Source organism: Anas acuta, chromosome 11 (assembly GCF_963932015.1).
Source record: "Anas acuta chromosome 11, bAnaAcu1.1, whole genome shotgun sequence".
Classification (NCBI taxonomy): domain Eukaryota; kingdom Metazoa; phylum Chordata; class Aves; order Anseriformes; family Anatidae; genus Anas; species Anas acuta.
Genome location: NC_088989.1, coordinates 866897 through 886653, shown reverse-complemented (window position 1 = coordinate 886653; position 19757 = coordinate 866897). Strand labels below are relative to the sequence as shown.

The 19757-nt window shown below is 45.9% G+C and overlaps 1 protein-coding gene and 1 long non-coding RNA gene across 5 annotated transcripts in view; both read right to left on the bottom strand.

The window, feature by feature from the left end:
- Window positions 1-10033, bottom strand: part of RAD18 (RAD18 E3 ubiquitin protein ligase) — a 42910-nt gene extending 32877 nt beyond the window's left edge. For all 4 annotated transcript variants that reach the window (XM_068694338.1, XM_068694339.1, XM_068694340.1 and 1 more), the window contains exons 1-4: window positions 9873-10033; window positions 9665-9746; window positions 8162-8223; window positions 6652-6722 (exon numbers count right to left, since the gene is read on the bottom strand). In XM_068694338.1, the coding sequence (XP_068550439.1) occupies window positions 6652-6722; window positions 8162-8223; window positions 9665-9746; window positions 9873-9926 (269 nt within the window). In that variant the 5' untranslated portion in view covers window positions 9927-10033. The remainder of the gene's footprint in view (window positions 1-6651; window positions 6723-8161; window positions 8224-9664; window positions 9747-9872) is intronic.
- Window positions 10034-11423: 1390 nt separating this feature from the next.
- LOC137862671 (uncharacterized) lies at window positions 11424-19657 on the bottom strand. Its single transcript, XR_011100469.1, has 4 exons — window positions 19515-19657; window positions 17794-17935; window positions 13647-13752; window positions 11424-13490 (listed from the first exon to the last, which is right to left on the bottom strand). It is a non-coding gene; the product is annotated as an uncharacterized lncRNA (long non-coding RNA).
- Window positions 19658-19757: the final 100 nt, after the last annotated feature.

Genomic DNA, 19757 nt, shown 5'->3' with positions numbered 1-19757 from the left:
CTTGTTCTTCTGCCCGTCTCGTCGGTGCTCCTAGCTTTGGGCTAATGCAAAGAATTACAAAGTCTGTTGTCCTACTCAAACAACTGAAAAAGGTCTCAAAGGCATTTTTACTCCTACTTCCCCCGGGTTTTTTTGCAGAGTTGTGTTTATTTTGCCACGCATTTTACACGGATCAATCCAAGCCAAGTGAAGCCAGAGCCCACATTCTTGGCACGCAGGCTGCATAGCGCTGCAGCTGTCTAGACTGCCCACATACCTCAGGGTTCACTTTCACTCCTGAACCACCACAGGTGAAGGGAAGGCTTTCCCTACCCACAGCAACAGGAGACAAACCACATACACTGTGCTTACCCACCGACACTTTGACAAGCCCTCCACATCCCGCGGGTCACAAAGAAGTTCATGTCATCCACCCAAAGAGAGCCAGCAAAAGCATGTGTGCGATCATTAACCTAATCCCCTTTAATTTCCTGCTCGAACCCCCCTCAGCAACCTGCACACAAGGCACTTGCCAAGGCCTCCAAGCACAGACAGCACAAAGCTGAGCACAAGCACAGCTGCCCAGGTCATTACTAGCTTCCCTCCTGCCTTGCTGCCATTCTCACCACCACCACCCGCCAAGCCCCAGCCCACTGCACCATGAGAAGTCCTGCAATAAAAAAAAAAGAGGCAATAGTACTTGCTCTCTAATGAAATGCCATGACCTTACCGCTTTGATTTTGACAATTCACTCCATCTGAGGTGTCAAAGCCTCTGGAAAGGAACAGCTGTGGGAGTTGAGCTTCATTTCTGTGCCCCCCTCAAGCCCCCAAACCATATGACTTCCCCGTATATATCTATATCACCTTCTTGTTCCACCACACATACGGCACGAGACACCTGATCAGGTATCAGCTGTTTCAGGACATCCCCACACTTACCCAGTGCAATGAGCTGAAGAGAAAGGAGCTCAAACCGCGCGTTGCAGCCCAGTGAGAACACACTGTTCCCATAATGTTTGCAGAACAGAAGGGATTGCCCCTAAGACACACAAGTCTACATTCTCAGCCTGCAAAGTTTTTGACTCAAAAAGAATAAATAAGAGTTGACCTAATTCTACTTACTATTCATTTTCTGGAAAAAAAAGAAAAAAAAAAGAAAAAAGTAAGAGACTGTGAGTGATGCACCTACAGAATGCACACTGCCATAACACCATTTCTCGCTGCACTTTCACGATGGCACAAAAGCCATACTAAGTCTGAAGTACAGCTGTGCTTTCAGATTTTATAGCTGAAGATGTTTGAGCCTCAGGTAACTACTTAGAAAACTGTTAAGTCCTTTAAGGTAAAGATTTATCACATCTGAAAATACCTAATTAATAGTTTTCTGTATATATGAATGTTGTGAGCAGGTACAAAGTCACGGGGTGTCCCTACAATTATACCAGTTTAAGATAGGTTTTTGATAAATGAACAGAATAATCAGCTCAGCACACAACGTTCTGCAGTGGTTATATTCAAGCTGGACTCAGAAGCCTGACTTGGAGTTGAAGTTTCCTGGATTACTGCATGTAATGACCACATTTGTCAGCTGCAATTCGCAGCCATCCCAAGACGCTGACTTTCTGCAGTACAAACAAGCCCAATTAAGCGTGGCAGCACAACTATGTTGTTCTGTCTGCCCATGCCTAGATATGGACTGGAAGCTTTTAGGGAGGTTAATTCCCCAGCTAACACAAGTACAGAGTGGTCTAGCTACTGTTGTCATAGGATCAGCTTCACGGGCAGCTCGGGAGCCAGCTGAGCGAGAGCACTTGGGGAGAGCGGCTCTGAAGCTGCAGGATGGGTTACCCAGGTAAAAGGCCATCTTGCTTCATGTGCAGCTAGTTAATGCCTGCATGGAGGCAGCCAGAACTGAGAAATCTTCTAAGCAAACGTCAGTGTCTGCAGCAGCCCTCTCAATGCAACGTGGCCTGGTATAAAACAGAGAGAGGAAACAGAAAAACAACACAAAAAACCCAAAACCTATCCTAGCAATAAGTCGATAATAAAGGTTGCTTTAATTACACCACTGCTGTATGAATAATCTTACGGAATTATTCCTTGATGTGAAGGATAAAGACCTAAAGAAATCTTCCGAAGGGATCCAATTTTGGTACAGCATCAATGGAAAGAACACTAGGAGTGCGATAACTCATTTGCCAAAACACAGTAAGTCTCTATGCCTCTTTTGGTGGGAAGATACCGACCATGCCAGCATTAAATTAAAAATGGTAGGGAAAAGCCACAGGCGGGCTGGCTGTGAGGCTGTCCCTCGGCGCGGGATGACACCTAGTGGCTCTGCACACCCAGCACCCAGGTGGCTGCCCGGCCTTACCCCGCCAGCCTCCGCTCCCCTTCCTCAACACCAAGGTAGAACTGCTCAAATTTCTTGTTATTCACATGAATTCTGACAGGTGCCGTTCACCTAACTTTGGCAAGCACAATTACGTTTGGAGATTCATTTGTCATGAGAGAGAAAAGGACAGGAGACTAAGGAGAATGCGTGAGATTACCAGCAAAGCCCACTGTCTGCCATCCCCACATCATGCAGCTCACCCAGAAACTGACTGGGTTGGCAAACGTCAGGACAACACAACACAATTTTTAGAAAGCTTTGCATTCTGCGTGCAGTTTTTACTGATTACTTCTACCTAAATTATCTATTATATGCTCTTATGAATTTAACACAGGCTATCAGCTCGGGAAGGTTTTAGCAGATACAATTTTACTGTACTGGCAAAGAATCAGTAAATGTGTCACAACTGACAAGCCTCAGTTTAAGAGCATGAGTACCTTCTGAAGACTGAAATATGAACCAGGCTGTTAGTGTGTCCTTCTATTCACTGTTGTAACCACGACACAAATCCCTCCCTGTCATCCATCCTCCTTAACGGGCGGTGTGGGTTAGAGCAGGGAATTCCTGTTATTTAGGCAGAACTGTAAAAGGATACCCATTTTAGCATGCATGCTAAAGCATGCCTGGCAGAGAGTGACAATTTTATTCTGCAAGTCCGCAAGACCCACACAGAATTTTTCAGTGTCCTCTTCCATCAAGATCCCAGTTCCCATTTTATGGGCAGTTTCCTCCTCCCTTGCCAAAGAAGCTATAAAGCAGAGAAAGTAGATGGGCACCCAATGCTTCCAGATAAATAAATTCAGAGGAAGAGATAGGGTTGCAAATCTGCCTAGGAAAAACTCACACAGAAATTGTCCTTTAGTAGTATTAGGACTGTCCTCCCCTTGAAATTCCTTCTGCATTACTCCTGGACATCCATCAGTGTTTCAGAACCGACAGTACCTGCTCTCTAAGAGCATTCAGAGTGGATGTGTTTATTCCTCTCACTCACTAGCTGCAAGTAACCCTAATTAAAAAAAAGTTATAACTTTGAAAGTGAAAACATATTTTTCTTCCCCATGTAGGAAAAAAGCACAGATTGTTCTTCCAGCAATGACTAGCTTTCTACTCATGCAAGCATAATGCTAATTTCTAAATTTTCTAATTATGTGATACAGAAACTGACGATTTCTATCAGAATAGTCTCTTTTTTAAAGGACAATGGAATTAATTTTAAAACAACCCCCTGTCTTTACACTTACTGTTTTGGAAGCGACTGGTCTCAATGCAACATATAAAGGCACTGTTCCTAAAGGAAGATTGCACCAGTAGCAGCACCCTGACCAAAGACAGATTTGCCCACAAACCGCAGCACAAGCAGAGAGAAAGCCAAGCAAAGGTTGCTCTGCACCCACTAGAACACCCTACGGGTTATACTGATAAGAGCGATGCACTCCCTTAACACATTCATTGCTCAGTATCTCCACGTGTTGCTGAACACAACACGGGAGGTTCTGACTGATTAAAGCCAGCTCAGAACAGCTCCTCCACCTCGCACCACACACAACACCAGTGGGCCACCAGGAACGCCACGGACACCCTCCCTGCCACTTGGAAGTATCAGAGCTTGCACGGGCTTGCACAGGAAGGACTCTTAAGACAACTCTCACTGAGCACAAATTACTGTGAGGGCTCTCATTCTGCAAACACTCGTGCACAAGCTAAATGTTGAGCATAAGTACAAATGGGATCAGCATTCAGGTCTATTTAGAATGATTACCATTCCCACACACGCGCTGACCTTGGAGCACAGCTTTTACTTTGCTAAGTACTAGCAACATTAACATTTTCTTTCCCTACAGGCTTGACTTCAGAAATGCATTTGCGTTTTCTGAAATGCTGAAAAGATTTAAAGCCTGATTTTCATAAACGATAATTTACCTGAGGCTCAAAGTCAAGGCAGGATGGACTTGGAGAGCTTCACACGCTTCAAAAATCAGACCCTGGAGTCTGGATTTGTTTTGGGGAGGGCTGAAGAGAAACAAAGAAGAAGGTGGGGAACAAAAGGGTGGGAGACAGAAGGCTCATCTTGTATCAACATCTCTAGGGCAGAAACCAGCAATGCCCCTGCGATTTAACGACACTCTTCACTTAACACTGTCCAGTCGAGCATTCTCCTAGCTCAGGACCACTCACTGAGTAAATGCAGCATCAGGCTGAGAGAAGAAAAAACACAGAGCATCCAGCATCTGAAGCGATGTAAGATTTATTCAGTCTATATTCCTCTTCTTCTGTCTTACTAAAGCTGTTACCTTAGTTAGCCATTTGCCATTAGGCCTTTCTTAGCGAGACCCAGAAGAGCCCGGCCCCAGCTCTCTCACCTCCCACTCCAGTAAGGAACAGGACGTCACAGTTTTAGGTTTATTGATCAGATATTATGTTGAGAAATTGATTGAACTCCAAGTCACAAAAGGAACGGGTATTAAACTACTCTGGTAAGATTTATACTGATCCATTAAAGCAGTCAAAAAAATGTAATGTTTAAGATTCATTATTGTAATGGATCCAAGTCAGCACTACTCGTTCCCTGCAAAATTAGATGTTACCAAATAATAGTAACCCATTTATCAGTAGGAAACACTACAGACAGAGTTCAAGCTAAAATACTGGAACTGCAGAATTTCAATTCTCCAAATAAAATCTATTAAATCTAATAATGGCCATACAGAAGATTAGTTCTTCATCACATAGCAACTCTCTTAAGAAACAAAGCCATAGCATGAATTATGCTTCATATCACTTCTGAAGCCAAGAATCCCTCTGATTTCAAGCTCCAGGTTCATTTCAGAGAAAAAGATGATAGTGTATTTGTATCCCATATCCATAGGAATACCTGCAAAACGCTTAGCAAATCACAGAGCTGCTCCTAACCAAAAGAAAACAGAGATCATAGCAGAAATGTCATGTCTACTGCAGAAAGCATTTACCAAGTCATGCTTGTTTTGTTGTCAATGTCTTCTGAAGGGATGAGGAGATCAAAGGTAAATTAAATGAACGGAAAGGTAGGTGAAAGTACAATATTCCATTACTTCTCTAATCCAGGAAGATTCCCATGTGTTGTCCCTCAACACGTACATTTTTCGTATCCAATGACTTCACCAAGAGAATTCCCTCGCAAGCTGACCACTATCACTGGACAAAATCATTCTGTTCAGAATTTCCTATGCACATTTAGGAAGGCCCTTCCAAGAAGATCTTTATTACCGTTATTTTCACCACAGAAGATAACTCCCAGCATCTGCTCGTCTTCCTACAAGCCAGGAGAGACTGTAAATAACAAAGCAACTAACCTGAAACAAAAGTGAAATGTGCTTACACAGACTCCACACATCACCTGAGAGGACCGTAACCTTCAGCTGAAAAACTGCAGGAATTTTCCAGACGTGCAACCATTCATCTGACATTTCTCCAATGCCGGATTTTTTTTGCTCACTCCTCACACTTCTCCTCACTCTGCTCACCCACATGGACTCCTGCCTTGGTGACGAGAGGCAGGAAACCTCCACTGGCAAGTGGCAGGTCACTACAAGTACCTGAACCATCACTGCAAGGCTGAAACTCTTCTACCAAGTACTTTCAGGCATGTATTTTAAGGGTCTTACTGGCAAATGCTACAACTCTAATTAAAAAAGAAAATAAAGAACACCACAAAAAGTTCCCAGAGATTTCAGGAGGCAATGGCCTTAAGCAAAGGAACTAAGGAAGCCAAAAATAAAATGTAAGCGTACAGCTGGTTATCAGGATGAATGGATTTCATTCGTTAGTATGTCACAAAGATTATCACACAGATCTTTACATCATTTTGGATGACACTTAAAATAAATAAAGTTGCCAAATACAGTCACCTGCCTTAATTGTAAAGATGATCTACCAAAAAAAAAAAAAATCTGACAACAAATCTTAAGATAATATCTTTATACCACTTCACTTGATTTTTCACTATACAATTTAATTATACATGTTTTCAAAACACATTATATGGTCAGATCTTTTGTGTCTCATACAGTTAACACAGTCTGGTAGCATTCAAGTCTTGGAAAATAAGCCATCTTCATCAAATCCTTTATTATTAGAATATAGATGTTAGAATCTTTTCTTTGCTAACACAATTTCAGTTTCTAGCACAAATGCAGACACTGAATATTGCACAAAATCTGAATTAATACAAACAAATTCAGTCACATCTGCCCTTCAAACTGCCAAACCAGAGAAAGCATTCATAAAATTACACAATACCTTGCAGAATTAAAGCTCTTTACTAGTTCGTCTAATGTCCGGTTATTTTTCAGGTCAGATTCTGAGACTGCCTATTAAGAAAAAAAAAAAGAAGAAAAAAAGAAAGAAAAGGGAAAAAAAGGAACAATCAAATACAGTAAAAACAGCAATATCCGCAAAGTGTTCAAGTGACCAATAATTTGTTTTGTGAATCAATGCTTCAACCACCAAAATTGCTATGTGAATAAAGATGCATAAAGCATAAGCATTTTTTCTGAAAAACTTCTAAAATAACTGCCAGAGCACTGTAAGTCTGGAACATGATCACCAATACGCAAAAATAAAGCATGAAGCTAAAAGAACAAAATCCAGTGTGCCCAGTCTCCATCAATGCTTTATCGTAGTGCAGTTCTAATCACTTTGGAAAACACAACAGGGATCCCATGAATGTGAAAGGAACCGTCAGCAACAAGGAATGAAACCAGATGAAGGAAAACGCTAATCTCGGTAGTGAAAATGGAATAAAAATATGAATTAAGAGAGGCATTACGCATTTGATTCATTCTTTTAAAATGATTTCTGATTTTTATCTCTCTGGTTTTATCTATTCTTTTGTCATAAAAAAAATTTATGAGTCTTGCTCACATCAATCCCTGTGATTTTTAAGGCGGCATTGGTAAAATGTACTCTCAGAAAAATACATCAGTCTGCACTTGTTTTAAGAACTGACAACGCTACAGATAGATCTGTTTTCCAATCTTGAAAAGTCTAGTCTTTTCATGCTTTAGCAACAAAAAAGAAAATTACTTCTATTTTGCCAATACTCTTGAAGCATCATTCATTGTTTTCAGGCAGCCTATCATTTTTAGGAATTCAATAAAACCCAGTTGGCTTAAGATGAAAAGCTAGATTAAGGCCTAGAATAAATTGTATTCTGTGCTCCTTAATCAGAAAAGGCCTTCAAGTCAGATGGTAATAATAACCTACCTGCAGAGCAGGCCAAACCTGTCACTAGCGCTTCTCACATTTAACCTAATTTTCATAGAAAACGCCTCCTCTCCTGGCTGTGAAACATAGCTCTCTCCTCCCCAAAACGCCACATCGTCCAGTCAGTGCGTTCCGTCACTAGGTGGTCTGTGGGCACTTCTAAGGGTGCCTTGGAACTGGAAGTGAGGACATCCAAACGTGGAAAATGCAAGTGCTTCAATTTCAGCGCTCACATTTTAAATGCTGGCTTATTTTAACAAATCAGGAGGCAATACTAAACGTTTCATTACAGATTTTATACTTAGTTCTGAGTCAAAACTGTGTTTTGATGCTACAGGTATTTCTGCCTATGCTGACATAAAAGTATCTCTGAAATAGAAGAGTTTCAGGTATAAGAGCACCACAATTTGCCTAAATAGCTGCTCACTGAAAGGAAAGGTGGTAATATATGACCACAATTAATTATTTAGCACGGTCCAAAGGAAAAAGATCCCAAGACTGGTCAAAAAAGAAACAACAACAAAAAAGGAAAAATATCACTTACCACACAGCATGTTGGACACTGAGTTTTGTAGGACAAAAACTTGCGTATACAAAGGGAACAATCTAGAAAAAGAAAAAACATAATTTTTAAACAGGCCTCCTTTCAACACATGCTTGCTATTATATTTTCCTTTTTATTCAGTGTATGCAAGAATATTCCACAACACACCAATACTGAAAATACACCATTTTCCATAGAATAAAATATGGACAGGTTTGCTAGATGGCGATCTTTATGCAAGCATCTTTCAACATGTAATCTCAGTCCCACTGGCAAGAGCAGAAGTGCATTTTTGTTTCATTAAAGCAGGGCAAGACAACCTCAGCCTGGTGCCACTGCTAAGGGGTAACGAGGCACATTCGCCAGTCCCCAGCAGCACGTTGCACTGCTCCCCCAAAGGACTAGTGAGGGAGCACTTCCATCATTCTTTTGAATTACAGGCTTTTGAACCAAGCTGCGTCACAGGCAGGGTGTAACACCAGTTGCTGTAGAACATTTCCAGTGCTCCCCACCACAAATAGCCCATTTTCAACAGCTAGAGCTTTGTCAAGCTAACGTAAATTTCGCTGCCTGACCACCTTGTTCTCCTTGACATCAGGAAGGGGGAGTGCTGCTGTTTCCAAACAAATCAATTATAAGTATTTATTTTAATGAGAGAAAAGGCAGTGTGCCCTTCCCTAAGCTGACTTGCAGCACACCACTTTGCTAGCATGTTCCAGCAGGTATCAGCCTGAGGCAGGCAGAGCAGCACGGGAAATTTTATCACGTAACACTTCATGCTCTCTGCCATACGGCTCTGTCTTTGCTCTGCCCTTATGATCTTATTAAAGATATTTATGTGAAGGACTTTAGGAAAAGGTGGTGTTTAAGTGCATCAATGCAGACAAGAAGTGTTTGTATTGTCAGAAGGCGGCTGCAGCAATAACCAATGTAGAGAAATTGGTGGCCTCTTCACAGCTTTTGTCCCAAATTGCCCCTCTGCAGTGCCACAAGGGAAACATCCTTGCTGGCCACACGCAATCAGGCGAGCTGCATGTTTTGTAAAGGATGTACAGGATCAGTAACGTCTGTGCTGCACACCCATAAATGATAAACCGATGGCTGGTCTGTTTCATGCTAAAGGAGAGAAATTTTGATGAGGAGATTTTCCAACAGCTTTTTGTCATCCGGATAAGGCCCAAGAGCATTTTGCCAGCCCATAAGGCCCACAGGATCGCTCTCCAGTCCTGGATCTGCTGGGAGAGATGAAGGCCACACCACACAACACTTCCATGTGCGTATCCGGCCCTGTTTGACCGGAGCTGCCAGCTGAGCACCAAGCCAGGCTTCAGGGCAGTCAGAACGCCAGGATTTGTGCCTGTCACAGCCCCCCTGCTCTGTGTGTAATGGGGCAGGAGGCAGCAGCGCGGTGACAAGGACAGGACAAGCCACACGCTGCCACCGCCAGCTGCTGGGCTCCATCCTTACAGCCGTGCCAGCACTGCCGGGCCGGGCCGTACTTACAGTTGTGCGAGCACTGCGGGATGATCATGGCGATGCTGAAGTAGTCGAAGCAGATCCCGCAGCGCAGCAGCTCGTCCACCGCCTGCAACGAGACGCGGGGCTCAGGGCTCGCTGCCAACCAACGGCACCGACAGCCCCGGCCCGGGCCCCCCCCGCCGCGCCGGGCCCTCCCGAGCCCGCCCGCCGCCATCCCGCCCGCCTCACGCACCTTCAGCGGGGTGAGGCTCGCCGGCCACGGTGCCTCAGGCAGCGGCAGGGCCATGGCGGCACAGCCCGGCCCGGCCCGGCCCTGCCCCGGCCCCAGTCCGAATCCCCCGCGCTGCCGCGGGGCCGCGCTTCCGCCGGCGGCGGCTGCCGGGAGTTGGAGGCCGGGAGCTGGAGGCCGGGCCCGCCGCGGGAGGGGCCTCACGGGGCGGCCGCTTCAAACGCCTCGGGTTGGGGTCGGCGGCGTCTGGGCAAAGAATGGCCAAAGGGCGCTTGGACGGCGCTCCCCGGCACACGGCCTGACATGGGGGTGTGGGGCCCGGCTGGGAGAGCCCCGGGGTCCCCCCCGAGCGGGGCGCTGTGACCCTGCCCCGGTTCAGGCTGTGTGTGGGCATCGCCACAGCACCGCTCTGTGAGGCACGGGCACTCTGTCTGCACACAGAGGGCACCACAAAACACAGCCTAATCACAATAAATGTCATGGGTGAAAAAAACAAAAAATGGCAGGTCGCAGTGATCGCCTCTGAGCACTCCTGAAGTGCTTCCTGAAGGTGGAATAACTGTCCAGGAGTTCATGAGAACCTCGCACGTTGCCCAAGTCACGTAGGATAAAACTGCAAAGCAACCCGCGCTGTCTGGGTGCGATTCGGATCTCTCAGGGCCGGCCTGAGCACGCGGGGTGCTGGCAGCAGAAGGGAGCCGAGGCCGCCTACGTGATGACGGCAGTAATGGTCCTCCACAGGAAACCTCCCGCTGCTTTACTGGCACTGCGGTGAGCGGAATTAAAAAACGCTTAATGTTGCTGAACTACCAAGTGACAAGAAATTATTATACTCGCAAGACCAAAACAGAGAACACAGACCCTCCCCCCAACTCCTCGCAATGTTCACTTGAACTAAAATACCAGTAAGTGCCAGCCTGCTTTTCTGTCAGTTAGCAGGCAGAAACGTACAGAAAACTTAGGAAGAGGTGGAGTAGCCTGACATTAAGCAAATCTCCAAAAGCTACTCAGGTTGATACATACTGTTGAGCCAAAAAAAACTGGAGTTTTACATAGATCCCAGCTGGATACACACAACTTCAGTATTTTCAAAGTGCTTGTTCCCAAATCATGTTCCTGCATCAAGGCTGCCAGCAGACCTGTTGATTTTATGCGTCTTGTGATGGACAAACAGCTTGTGTTCAGCTGCCTTTAGCAGATCGCTCCTAAAATGAAACACTCCACAAAGATCTGCCTCATATGCATGTGTCACTCACTTCGCGTGCGTTATGATAGAGACACAAATGAACCATGGAGACAAGTCTGGGACACAAGCATGTAGATTGGATGAAAATCTGAAGAAGAACATGCTGTACTCCAAGAAACCACCCAAACCATGGAACATTTGCAGCTGAATGTTTTTAAATACTCTCAGAGATTCCTTAACATTTAAAGTAGTGGAAAGTTTCTCATCACATCATTCCCAACTACAGAGAAGAGCCTGAGTGTGATTGTTCAAAAACATTAAACACTGTCCCAACTCTGCACTTTTGTCAGAGTTGGCAGTAATTTATTGATTTCAACCAGACTGATGTTGAGAATTTTAGAACAAAAAAATCCCATCGTGAAGTACTAACTCTTGAGAGAGCACTATACGATGTCCTCGACAGAGCAATTCTTTCAATAACAGTCTCAATGAAATATGCGCCACGCCAAGCAAAATAACAGCATTTCAAATCTATCATCTTCCACTGCAGATAGCGTGAACACCTCATCAGACAATGCAAGTTAGCCAAGAAAAGGTCTGGCCCAGAAACGTCGCTGAGACCCAGCACTCCTCTGATTTCCCGGACTACACTGAATGCACAGCATCTGTCAAGAGCCCACGGAAACACAGCAGAGATACAGCCTGCAACAGACCCGTTAGTCACGGGTGTATGGGAAGGCTTAGCACCATGGTGTGACCTTAATTTTTAGTCTCCAAAGTGACTTTAGGTGATAGCTAGCATGTGAACAAACATCTTTTTGTGATAAAAACTTTTAGATAAAAAACAATACAATGCCATCTGAACACACCAGTAATTTATATTTGTCCTGTTTCTACTCGCAAACTCTTATAAGCAATTGAGATTAGGAGATACAAATCCATGTATTTAATCAATACAAACCTTTGTCATGTAGCAAGTCACAAAGGACTGAACACAGATTTAAATACAAATGCCATAGTTCAGAAGCACTACTGGAGGTAGAGTTCAATGTCCAACAAGGCATTTCTACCCTACTTTTATGCTTCAAGTAAAATGTAACCTCCCTGTGACATTTATTACATTAGTAACCCATAACACTAAGCATGTTTTTTTTCAGGAGTCTGCAATCTATTTCCTTCTAAATCAGCCCTTCTAATACGGCCTCATTTTCCCCTGCTCTATCCATGCTATGTGCAAGCATTTTAAGAAAAAAAGAGCACCTACCTACTCACTCTACAATGTCAGAATCAGAGGGAATTAGCAGAGTAACTCCAGCTGGGAGAGCTGCACTTCTGTTCCAGACACCCCCCTTTGGAAGCGCAGTACCAGTGCCTCTTAACAGTCTGATGTTTAAAGTTTCATATGGAAAGAAGTGTGTAAAGCTGGGGTCCAAAGTCTCTCTGGAGTGTACTCAGTTTGGCTGCCTTAATCTTCCATTAATTGTCACTATCACCCAGACCGTTAGTTCAGAATTTCTATTGACTATAAAAAATGCAGACAGAATTCTCGGGCACGAAGCTGAAGAAAAGAATTTATGTGAGACACATAAATTACTTTACTAAAAAGTTCATCCTGGAAATATGGTATCATTTTACAAAGCTAAATCTTTATCTATGCTTTTAAATACCACAATAGGGTACTCAGTGTTAGGACATAAAAATTTAGGGCCTGGCCTGTGATGCTTTAAGAACTTAACTCCCACAAAAGCAGAGATGCTGGGCTCTCCATCCACGGTTCTTGGAGGAGTACAAACACCTTTCTGTGACCTCCACAGGATCTACTCAAGACTACAACGTGTTAACATCTGTAAGACCGGGACATAAATATTTGAAGGACTACGTTAATATGATGTGTATATCTTCTTAATATTCCTTAAACAGAGACAGCATTTTCTGTTTTTATAGGCAGGAAATCTGGGACATTCCTATACTCGCTGTCAATATCTAATTCCTAGCAAATGTCTAGTACTTTTGCCAAATTTCTCTTTTTTGAGACAGAATGAGCTACCAGAAGTGGGAAATTTTCTCCTTTGTTGCCTTCTTCCTTCAAGGCGCAGTGTGAAATGGTTCATTCAAACTAATAGCATTAGTCAAACAAGATTATGCAAAATTGTTTTCTATCATATCCTTTCCAGAGACAGGAGGCTGAGGAAATTTTAACATTTCTGCCTCAAGGAGTCTTCATTGCAAGGAGGTGAGACTTTTTCAGTACCTGGAGCAGCCTTGGTCAGTCACCCAGCGAAGCCAAGCAGCACTCAGCACTCAGCCCCCCAGCAGATGGATGGCAGGAACACGAGTGATGTTGGGCAGCGTGGGCACTGCAGCACCGCCTGGCCTGCCAGCACCGTAAGGACTCGCCGTCCAGCAGCTCTGCCATTTAATTACTGGTGTTTTAGCTGAGAACAGCATGTGATGAAAAACAGCATGGAATGAAATGTGCTTACATTGTTGTAAGAGACCCTGCTCAATCTTTTTAATGTAAAGAAAGCAAAGCCAAAAAAAAAAAAAAAAGTAAATACATAAATAGCAAAACCCAAGGTTGATTATCTTACCGTGAACTTGAGAAGCTTTGTCCTCAGCACACAGCAAATGAGCTCCCGTAGTGCTTTTCACCCAGGGAAGAATACTGGTTGGTGGCACCACCAGCTGGGTTCAAGGCTGGTGAGAAAGCAGGAGAATGAATTTTGTGGAGGTAGAAGCTCATCAGGGAAGGACTCCACGTGAAAGAGGCTGGGAACCATTTCCAGTTAACAGCTCTAGCAGCAGCAGCAAAGGGCATGAAATGCACTGTGCTTAGAAGGGCCTCGAGCTCTGCAGAAAGCCCCACACGGGTCACTCCTAGGAGAGCAGGGACTTTGCACAATGCCACAGGACGAGCACATCCCAGCCGTGGCGGTGTGCCCCCTCCCTGCTTGTGCTGCACCCACCGAGGCAGCGGTGCGGGCTGGAAACCGCCACCCTGCCTGCAGCATCCCCGCAGCACACGGGGAAACTCGGGACACTGCCCCAGGGACGACCTTCCCAGCAGCGATACCGGCTGCCAGACGTGCTGGAAAGACATCTCCTGACCGCTGGGGGTGCAGCCGGGGAGAGGCGACTGGCCAAAAAGCTGCTCCCAGGCGCACACCCGCAGATGAAGTGCGGGCAGCTCCACATGGACCTGCCCTGGCCGCACGCCCATGGGAGGCAGGGCTGTGTTCTGGAAGGACACCGCAGGGCTCCCGATCTGCCAGTGACTTCATTCACTGCTGGCACTCCTTTTCCCTTTTAACACGGTCATTTCTCAACTGTGGACCTCCTTCGTTTAAGCAAGCGATAGATTAAATTCCTTCTGAAGTGAATAGAAGGTTTGTAATGAGATAATATATTAGACCAAAAATTACAAGCCTTTTCATGAAATGTTTACAGCCTTTAACCACTGATTAAATAGCTTGATTATTCCCATATTGCAAGCTTGGCGAAGGGAATATTGACCAAACAAGCTTCTGGTGTGGCAGAGACAGAGAAGGGGCTGTTCTGCTGGCTAAGCTACTGCTGCAGCCCAGTCCTGTGATTGATCCCACGTTGTCTAAATGGTGTAATTAAGCTTTCAATTAATGGGGCAGAATGGAAAGTTAGACTTTGTGAATGCTAATTATTTGCTTCCTTGCAGTGCCTGTCAGGGAATGCTGCTGCCCTACACGTTTGGCGCTGTGAGGTTGGGTATGGAGCCTGACCAAAAGTCCCTCCGTTCTGCAGGCTGCACCCCAGCCATCTGCACGCATCTTTTGGTGCAGCCCTGCGTCTTTTGGCGTTCACATGCTGACACGGGGTGTTCTGCCTCCCCATTGCTTCATGGAGCACTCTGACCTGGGCAGGACGGAGTACTGCGAGCAACCAGAAGAATCTCCGGTGGGCAGCCATACACAGCCTGGTCCGAAGCAGGCAGCGTCAGGGCCATTTTGCACAATGAGGCACCTTATAAAGGAGATGGCATCGCAAGGCAAGATGTTTTATGGCTGCTTTTACAAAATCCAATTTAAACTGCAATTCATCTTTTGTGGCAGTTTACAGATCGATGGGTGACATTTCAAACTGACACCACACGACACCTGTGCACTCCAGCCCCTTTCCTCTTCTCTGCGTTTCCGTGCCGCCCTTGCCAGCCAGGAGCCAGAGCTGCAGGCAACACGGGCACCTTGGGCACCCCTGCCAGCCCCAGCACCTCCTTCTCCCAATATTAAACCATAATGCGATGATGAATTCCCCCTCTCAGCCCTTGTGGAGAAGGATGGCAGCGTGTCCATGCCCAGAAGAGCTGACGGGGTTACTGGGGAGGTGGGGGAGCAGACAGCCAGGCAGGGCTCGAGAAAGGTCAGGAGCTGCAGCAATGGATGCGCCTCTCATGGGGCTCACTCCTGTGCCCACCACAGGCTGTCCACGGGCTGTCTTCTCAGCTGCTGCAGGGACACAGCGCCCTTCTTTCCTGAGCAGCTACGCAGGGACACCATTTCCACACATGGAAGCAATTATTACATAGACCCGTTGGCAGCAGCACACGCTGCAGGGGTGAAAGCTGCACGGACACGCAGCAGGGGATGCAGACGGGGCCGGAGGCAGGAGCTGTGCTTGCCACCCAGGTGCCATCACTGCTCCCCGAGGGAGAGGTCCGGCACAGCTCCACCTTTTGATTTCACAGTGGGAACAGTATCAAAGTGGCATTAAGAAGGGGATGCTTAGTCAGCCTTAAAATGTTTGTTTGCTGTTTTTTATGAGCATTTATAAAGCACTTGGTGATTCAAAGACAGTCCAGTCTGATTCAGAGGTGCTATTTTTTTCTTCCTGCCATTCACTAAAAGCCTCCAGTTTAATGACAATTCCCACCACCACTTCCTTGGCAAGCAAATTGCACCAGCGCGGGTGGAGCAGTGCAGAGAGTTTTGGTCAGTGCATTTCAAGCCCAAAGACATCAGGGGAGCACCTCTCATTTGTCGCAGCATTCATTGCCCACGTGTCAAAAGATCCCTTCTCCCCCTCGGCAGAGGTTACACTGGCAGGTAGCACCACGCTGAGCTGCATTCAGCTCCATTTCACTGCTATTTATCCACGCCACAGGGCCAAGAATATCTGGTCATTTCACACAGAAATGCCTCGAAAGCATAAATGAAATCCTTTCTTCCTTTATGTAACTGTTCGTCTCCTTCAGTGGGATTGGGCCAATGTAAATCAGTGGAAAAAAAGGCACAGCTCTAAAGAGCTGCGTGGAAACTTCCATTGCAAAGCTGTTAGAGTTAGCGTCCGGAGCAGCCAGAAATAATATTTAAAGTTTCTCTTGAACTGTTATGAGATAGACACAGTGAGTAAAGTCACTCCAGGCATTTGGTAATAAACCAACGCTGACCTAGATGGGTCTGGCCAAAGGGCAGCGTGAAATGCCAGTGAGTGTGGAACAGCCAGCTCGGGGACAGAGCCGGCAGCACACTAACCTGTCACAGCTCTGACTGCAGGGACGGGTGGGAATTCAAATAACAGACCAGCCAGCAGCGAGCCCTTGCTGATTTTGGTCTTCTGCCGCAGCAGATGCTCATTGACGTTAGCGAGCCGTTGTCTGAGCACACAGTTACCTCCCCTTAGACACTGATTCTGATCCAACGAAGGTTATGAAAATCACAAGGAATCTCACCAGCTCCAAGTTACTGCAGTACAACAACCACGGACCTGATAAGCTGCGTACAGAGCTAGACCCCTTGGTAGGACCTTTTTTCATCTTCAGTTGATCATCTCCAGCAGCTCATTGCTTTACCAGCTTTTTGAGAGCATAATTTTAGCTGCTTAGTTCCCAGCCTAGGTGCAATTCCTTCCCCCCCCCCCCAAAAAAAAAAAAGAACCGAACAAAAATAATTTAGCTACTTACTTATAGAAAAGCAAGGATTACTGCATGCTTTTGAGAAACAGTACTAGCAGAAAGACCTCACAGTTAGCATCCAAACACCAGGAAAGGCAGAGCTAAGACCCTTTGGCTCTCAGCATGAGCTTACTTAACTTTCCAGTACTAAATTTCTTTCGGTGATTTCCTAGGAACTGTTACATGTCTCTGTGTGCACATAACGCTCGGTGCTCTGTATTCAACCCCAGCGAGAGCTGCGATTAAGGTAACAGACAGTAGCTACCAAATAGGAAAAAACGTTTTGCATGCTCATGCAGAGGAAAAATGGGCAAAATAAATAAATAAAATACGAAGATAAAAACATCTGTATGTTAATTGAAGCGTTTCTCAGTTGACATTTCAGCTTTCCTGCATAGATTTAGCCTTTTTCAGCTGAAGGACTTGGCACGAGCACAGTTTGGATACAAATTATTCCTTGTCTCTGGTCCCATGCATCTGTTGATTAGCCACTGAAAAACTCATCCCTGGGACTTTCTCCTTTTGCTTTGTTCATTCTGCTGCTGCCTTTCTTTCTTATTGCATCAACGTCTTCCCGTTCCTGAATATCAACCCCTCTCAGCATTCGCAGTGCAGGGGTAGCACAGCTCTCTCTGGTCCATCCCCATTTTGCCTACTTGCAGCAGACCCCAAGCACCCACGCTGCCTTGAAACCACAGCAGGGCTCGTAGCAGAGCAGAGCAGCCACTCACCTGCCTCAGTCTCAAGGTAGCCTAAATACAGTGGTCCAGAGGGAGACAAGAAAATGTCCCAAATGCTGTATCGGATTAACGTACCAGAAGGGGAGACCTTTATTTCCTGCTCCACTTCCAAAATCTCGCCTTCTTGGGCAGTCCCAAACTTTTGCAGTTGGGTGTTGATCGTGTCTGAGCAGCGCTTCTGCGTACTGAAGGACCTTCCCCAACTTCATTCACACACCTGGACAGAGATGTAGCAGAAGTCATGAAATTCATTCAAGGCAATTTCAGTGTTTACAAGACCAGTAAAGGAACAGCAGCCGTGCACGGCAGAAAGCGGGGGCTGCTGCAGAACAAGCGGCCCAGACACTTTTGCCCTCCCCTGCCCCGCAGCAGGAAGGAGGTGGCCGAGGCCACTTCCCACATGAATAAGTCATCAATCCTCAACCTGCTGCTGCTCCATCACAAGTTTATTTTCCCACCATTGATTACTACGAAGTGCAAGACGATGACTATCTTTTCACCAGGCTCTTCCCCCTGAAGCACTCTCTGACTTTAATTAGGAACACAATTTTCCCCACGAAGAGCACAGCTCATTATGGACTTTCTGCCTGGAGTTCCCCAAGGACATGAATCTCTCGTGCCCCTCCTGACAGCCCACGCTGCCAGCAGCAGGGATCTGTCCCCGGCAAGCCCGCTAGTTAGCAAACACCAGCGGTCCCCAGCGCTTCCAGCATCGTCTCGCCAAGATGCTGATGAGTCTCCAGCAGCTACTGAAGATATGTTTCCCTGAATCCCAGCTTTGCTTACTGTGCCTCAGCAAAGGCTCTTGCTGCTCCTAATGCAGCTGTATATGTCATCTACAATGCATTTATCTCTGCATTTTACTGGGTTAACTGCTGCTCATCAAATAAAGGGGTTGTAAAATAGCTAGAACACCAGAACTACGAGCAGGCAGTTTTGGCTCCCAGACAACTTAGCCCTTCTCTGCCCAGATTTATATATTAGCAGTGAAACTGAACAGGGGAAAAAAGAGCAATTTATAACCAGAGCACCTGGAGAAAAAACAGCTCAGGCCACTTTGTGGTACGTGCAGTGAACAAGCGAGCTGCTTTCGGGATGATAAATAAATGTCAGTCACTCAGCCTGCACAGAAAACTTCCTGCACGTGGTAGATCTACGAGTCCAGGACTGCTTCCAGGTGCCGATTCAATGGGAATTCAATGTGCAGTTATGGGGGAAAATATCTATTTGGAGAATTTTCAGAAGGAGTTCAGGCACAAAGAGCGGGGGTGCCCCAGGAGGAGAGGAGAAACCCCTCGGCAGGGCTGGGAGCCAAGCAGCGTTGCCAGCACCTGCGCAAAGCCTCTCAAACCCTGCACAAGCAGGCATCACAGGCACGGATCATTTATTTCCCCTTCCCCCTCCCCCCTTTTCCCCAACCAATGCTGTCTGGGTCATTGAGATGATCTTACAAGTAATTTGGGTCTAATAAAAACTGTTTCTGAGTGAATTTATGACATGCTAAAAAGAACCAAGCCCGGAAAACCCACTTTTTTTTTTTTCCAAATACTTCTTCAGTGAGTACCCTAAATGCCAGCTCTAAGTTATACCAGGGTCACTGCCAGTGCCAGAGTCCACAGAAACGAGGACAAGATGGGTGGTTTCAACCAGTCCATCAGCTCCAGCTTTGGAGGAGAAGAATTATGACCAACATCTGGGAAAGTTTCTGCATTGCTGCTGCAGCAGAGCTCCTCGTGCTGCTGCTGGGCCCCCGGGGGTCCAGCCAAGGCAGCCTGGCAGAGGAGGGCTACTCGCACCTGGAGAATGCTCAGCCTGGTGCACCCTACGGTCAGATCTCGCAGCCACAAGCAGGAATTTCCCATTGGAAAAGTAAGGCCATCGTCCAGGACCAGTCCCCAGGATGGGACATCTTTTATGATCAAATGGGTTCGGCTTTCATATCTGCAATAAAATATAAACAGCTCGTGTTTCAGACAGCTTGGCCTTTCACTGTGGCTAATTTGCACATTTTTATTTTGAATGAAATGGTGTCTGGCCAT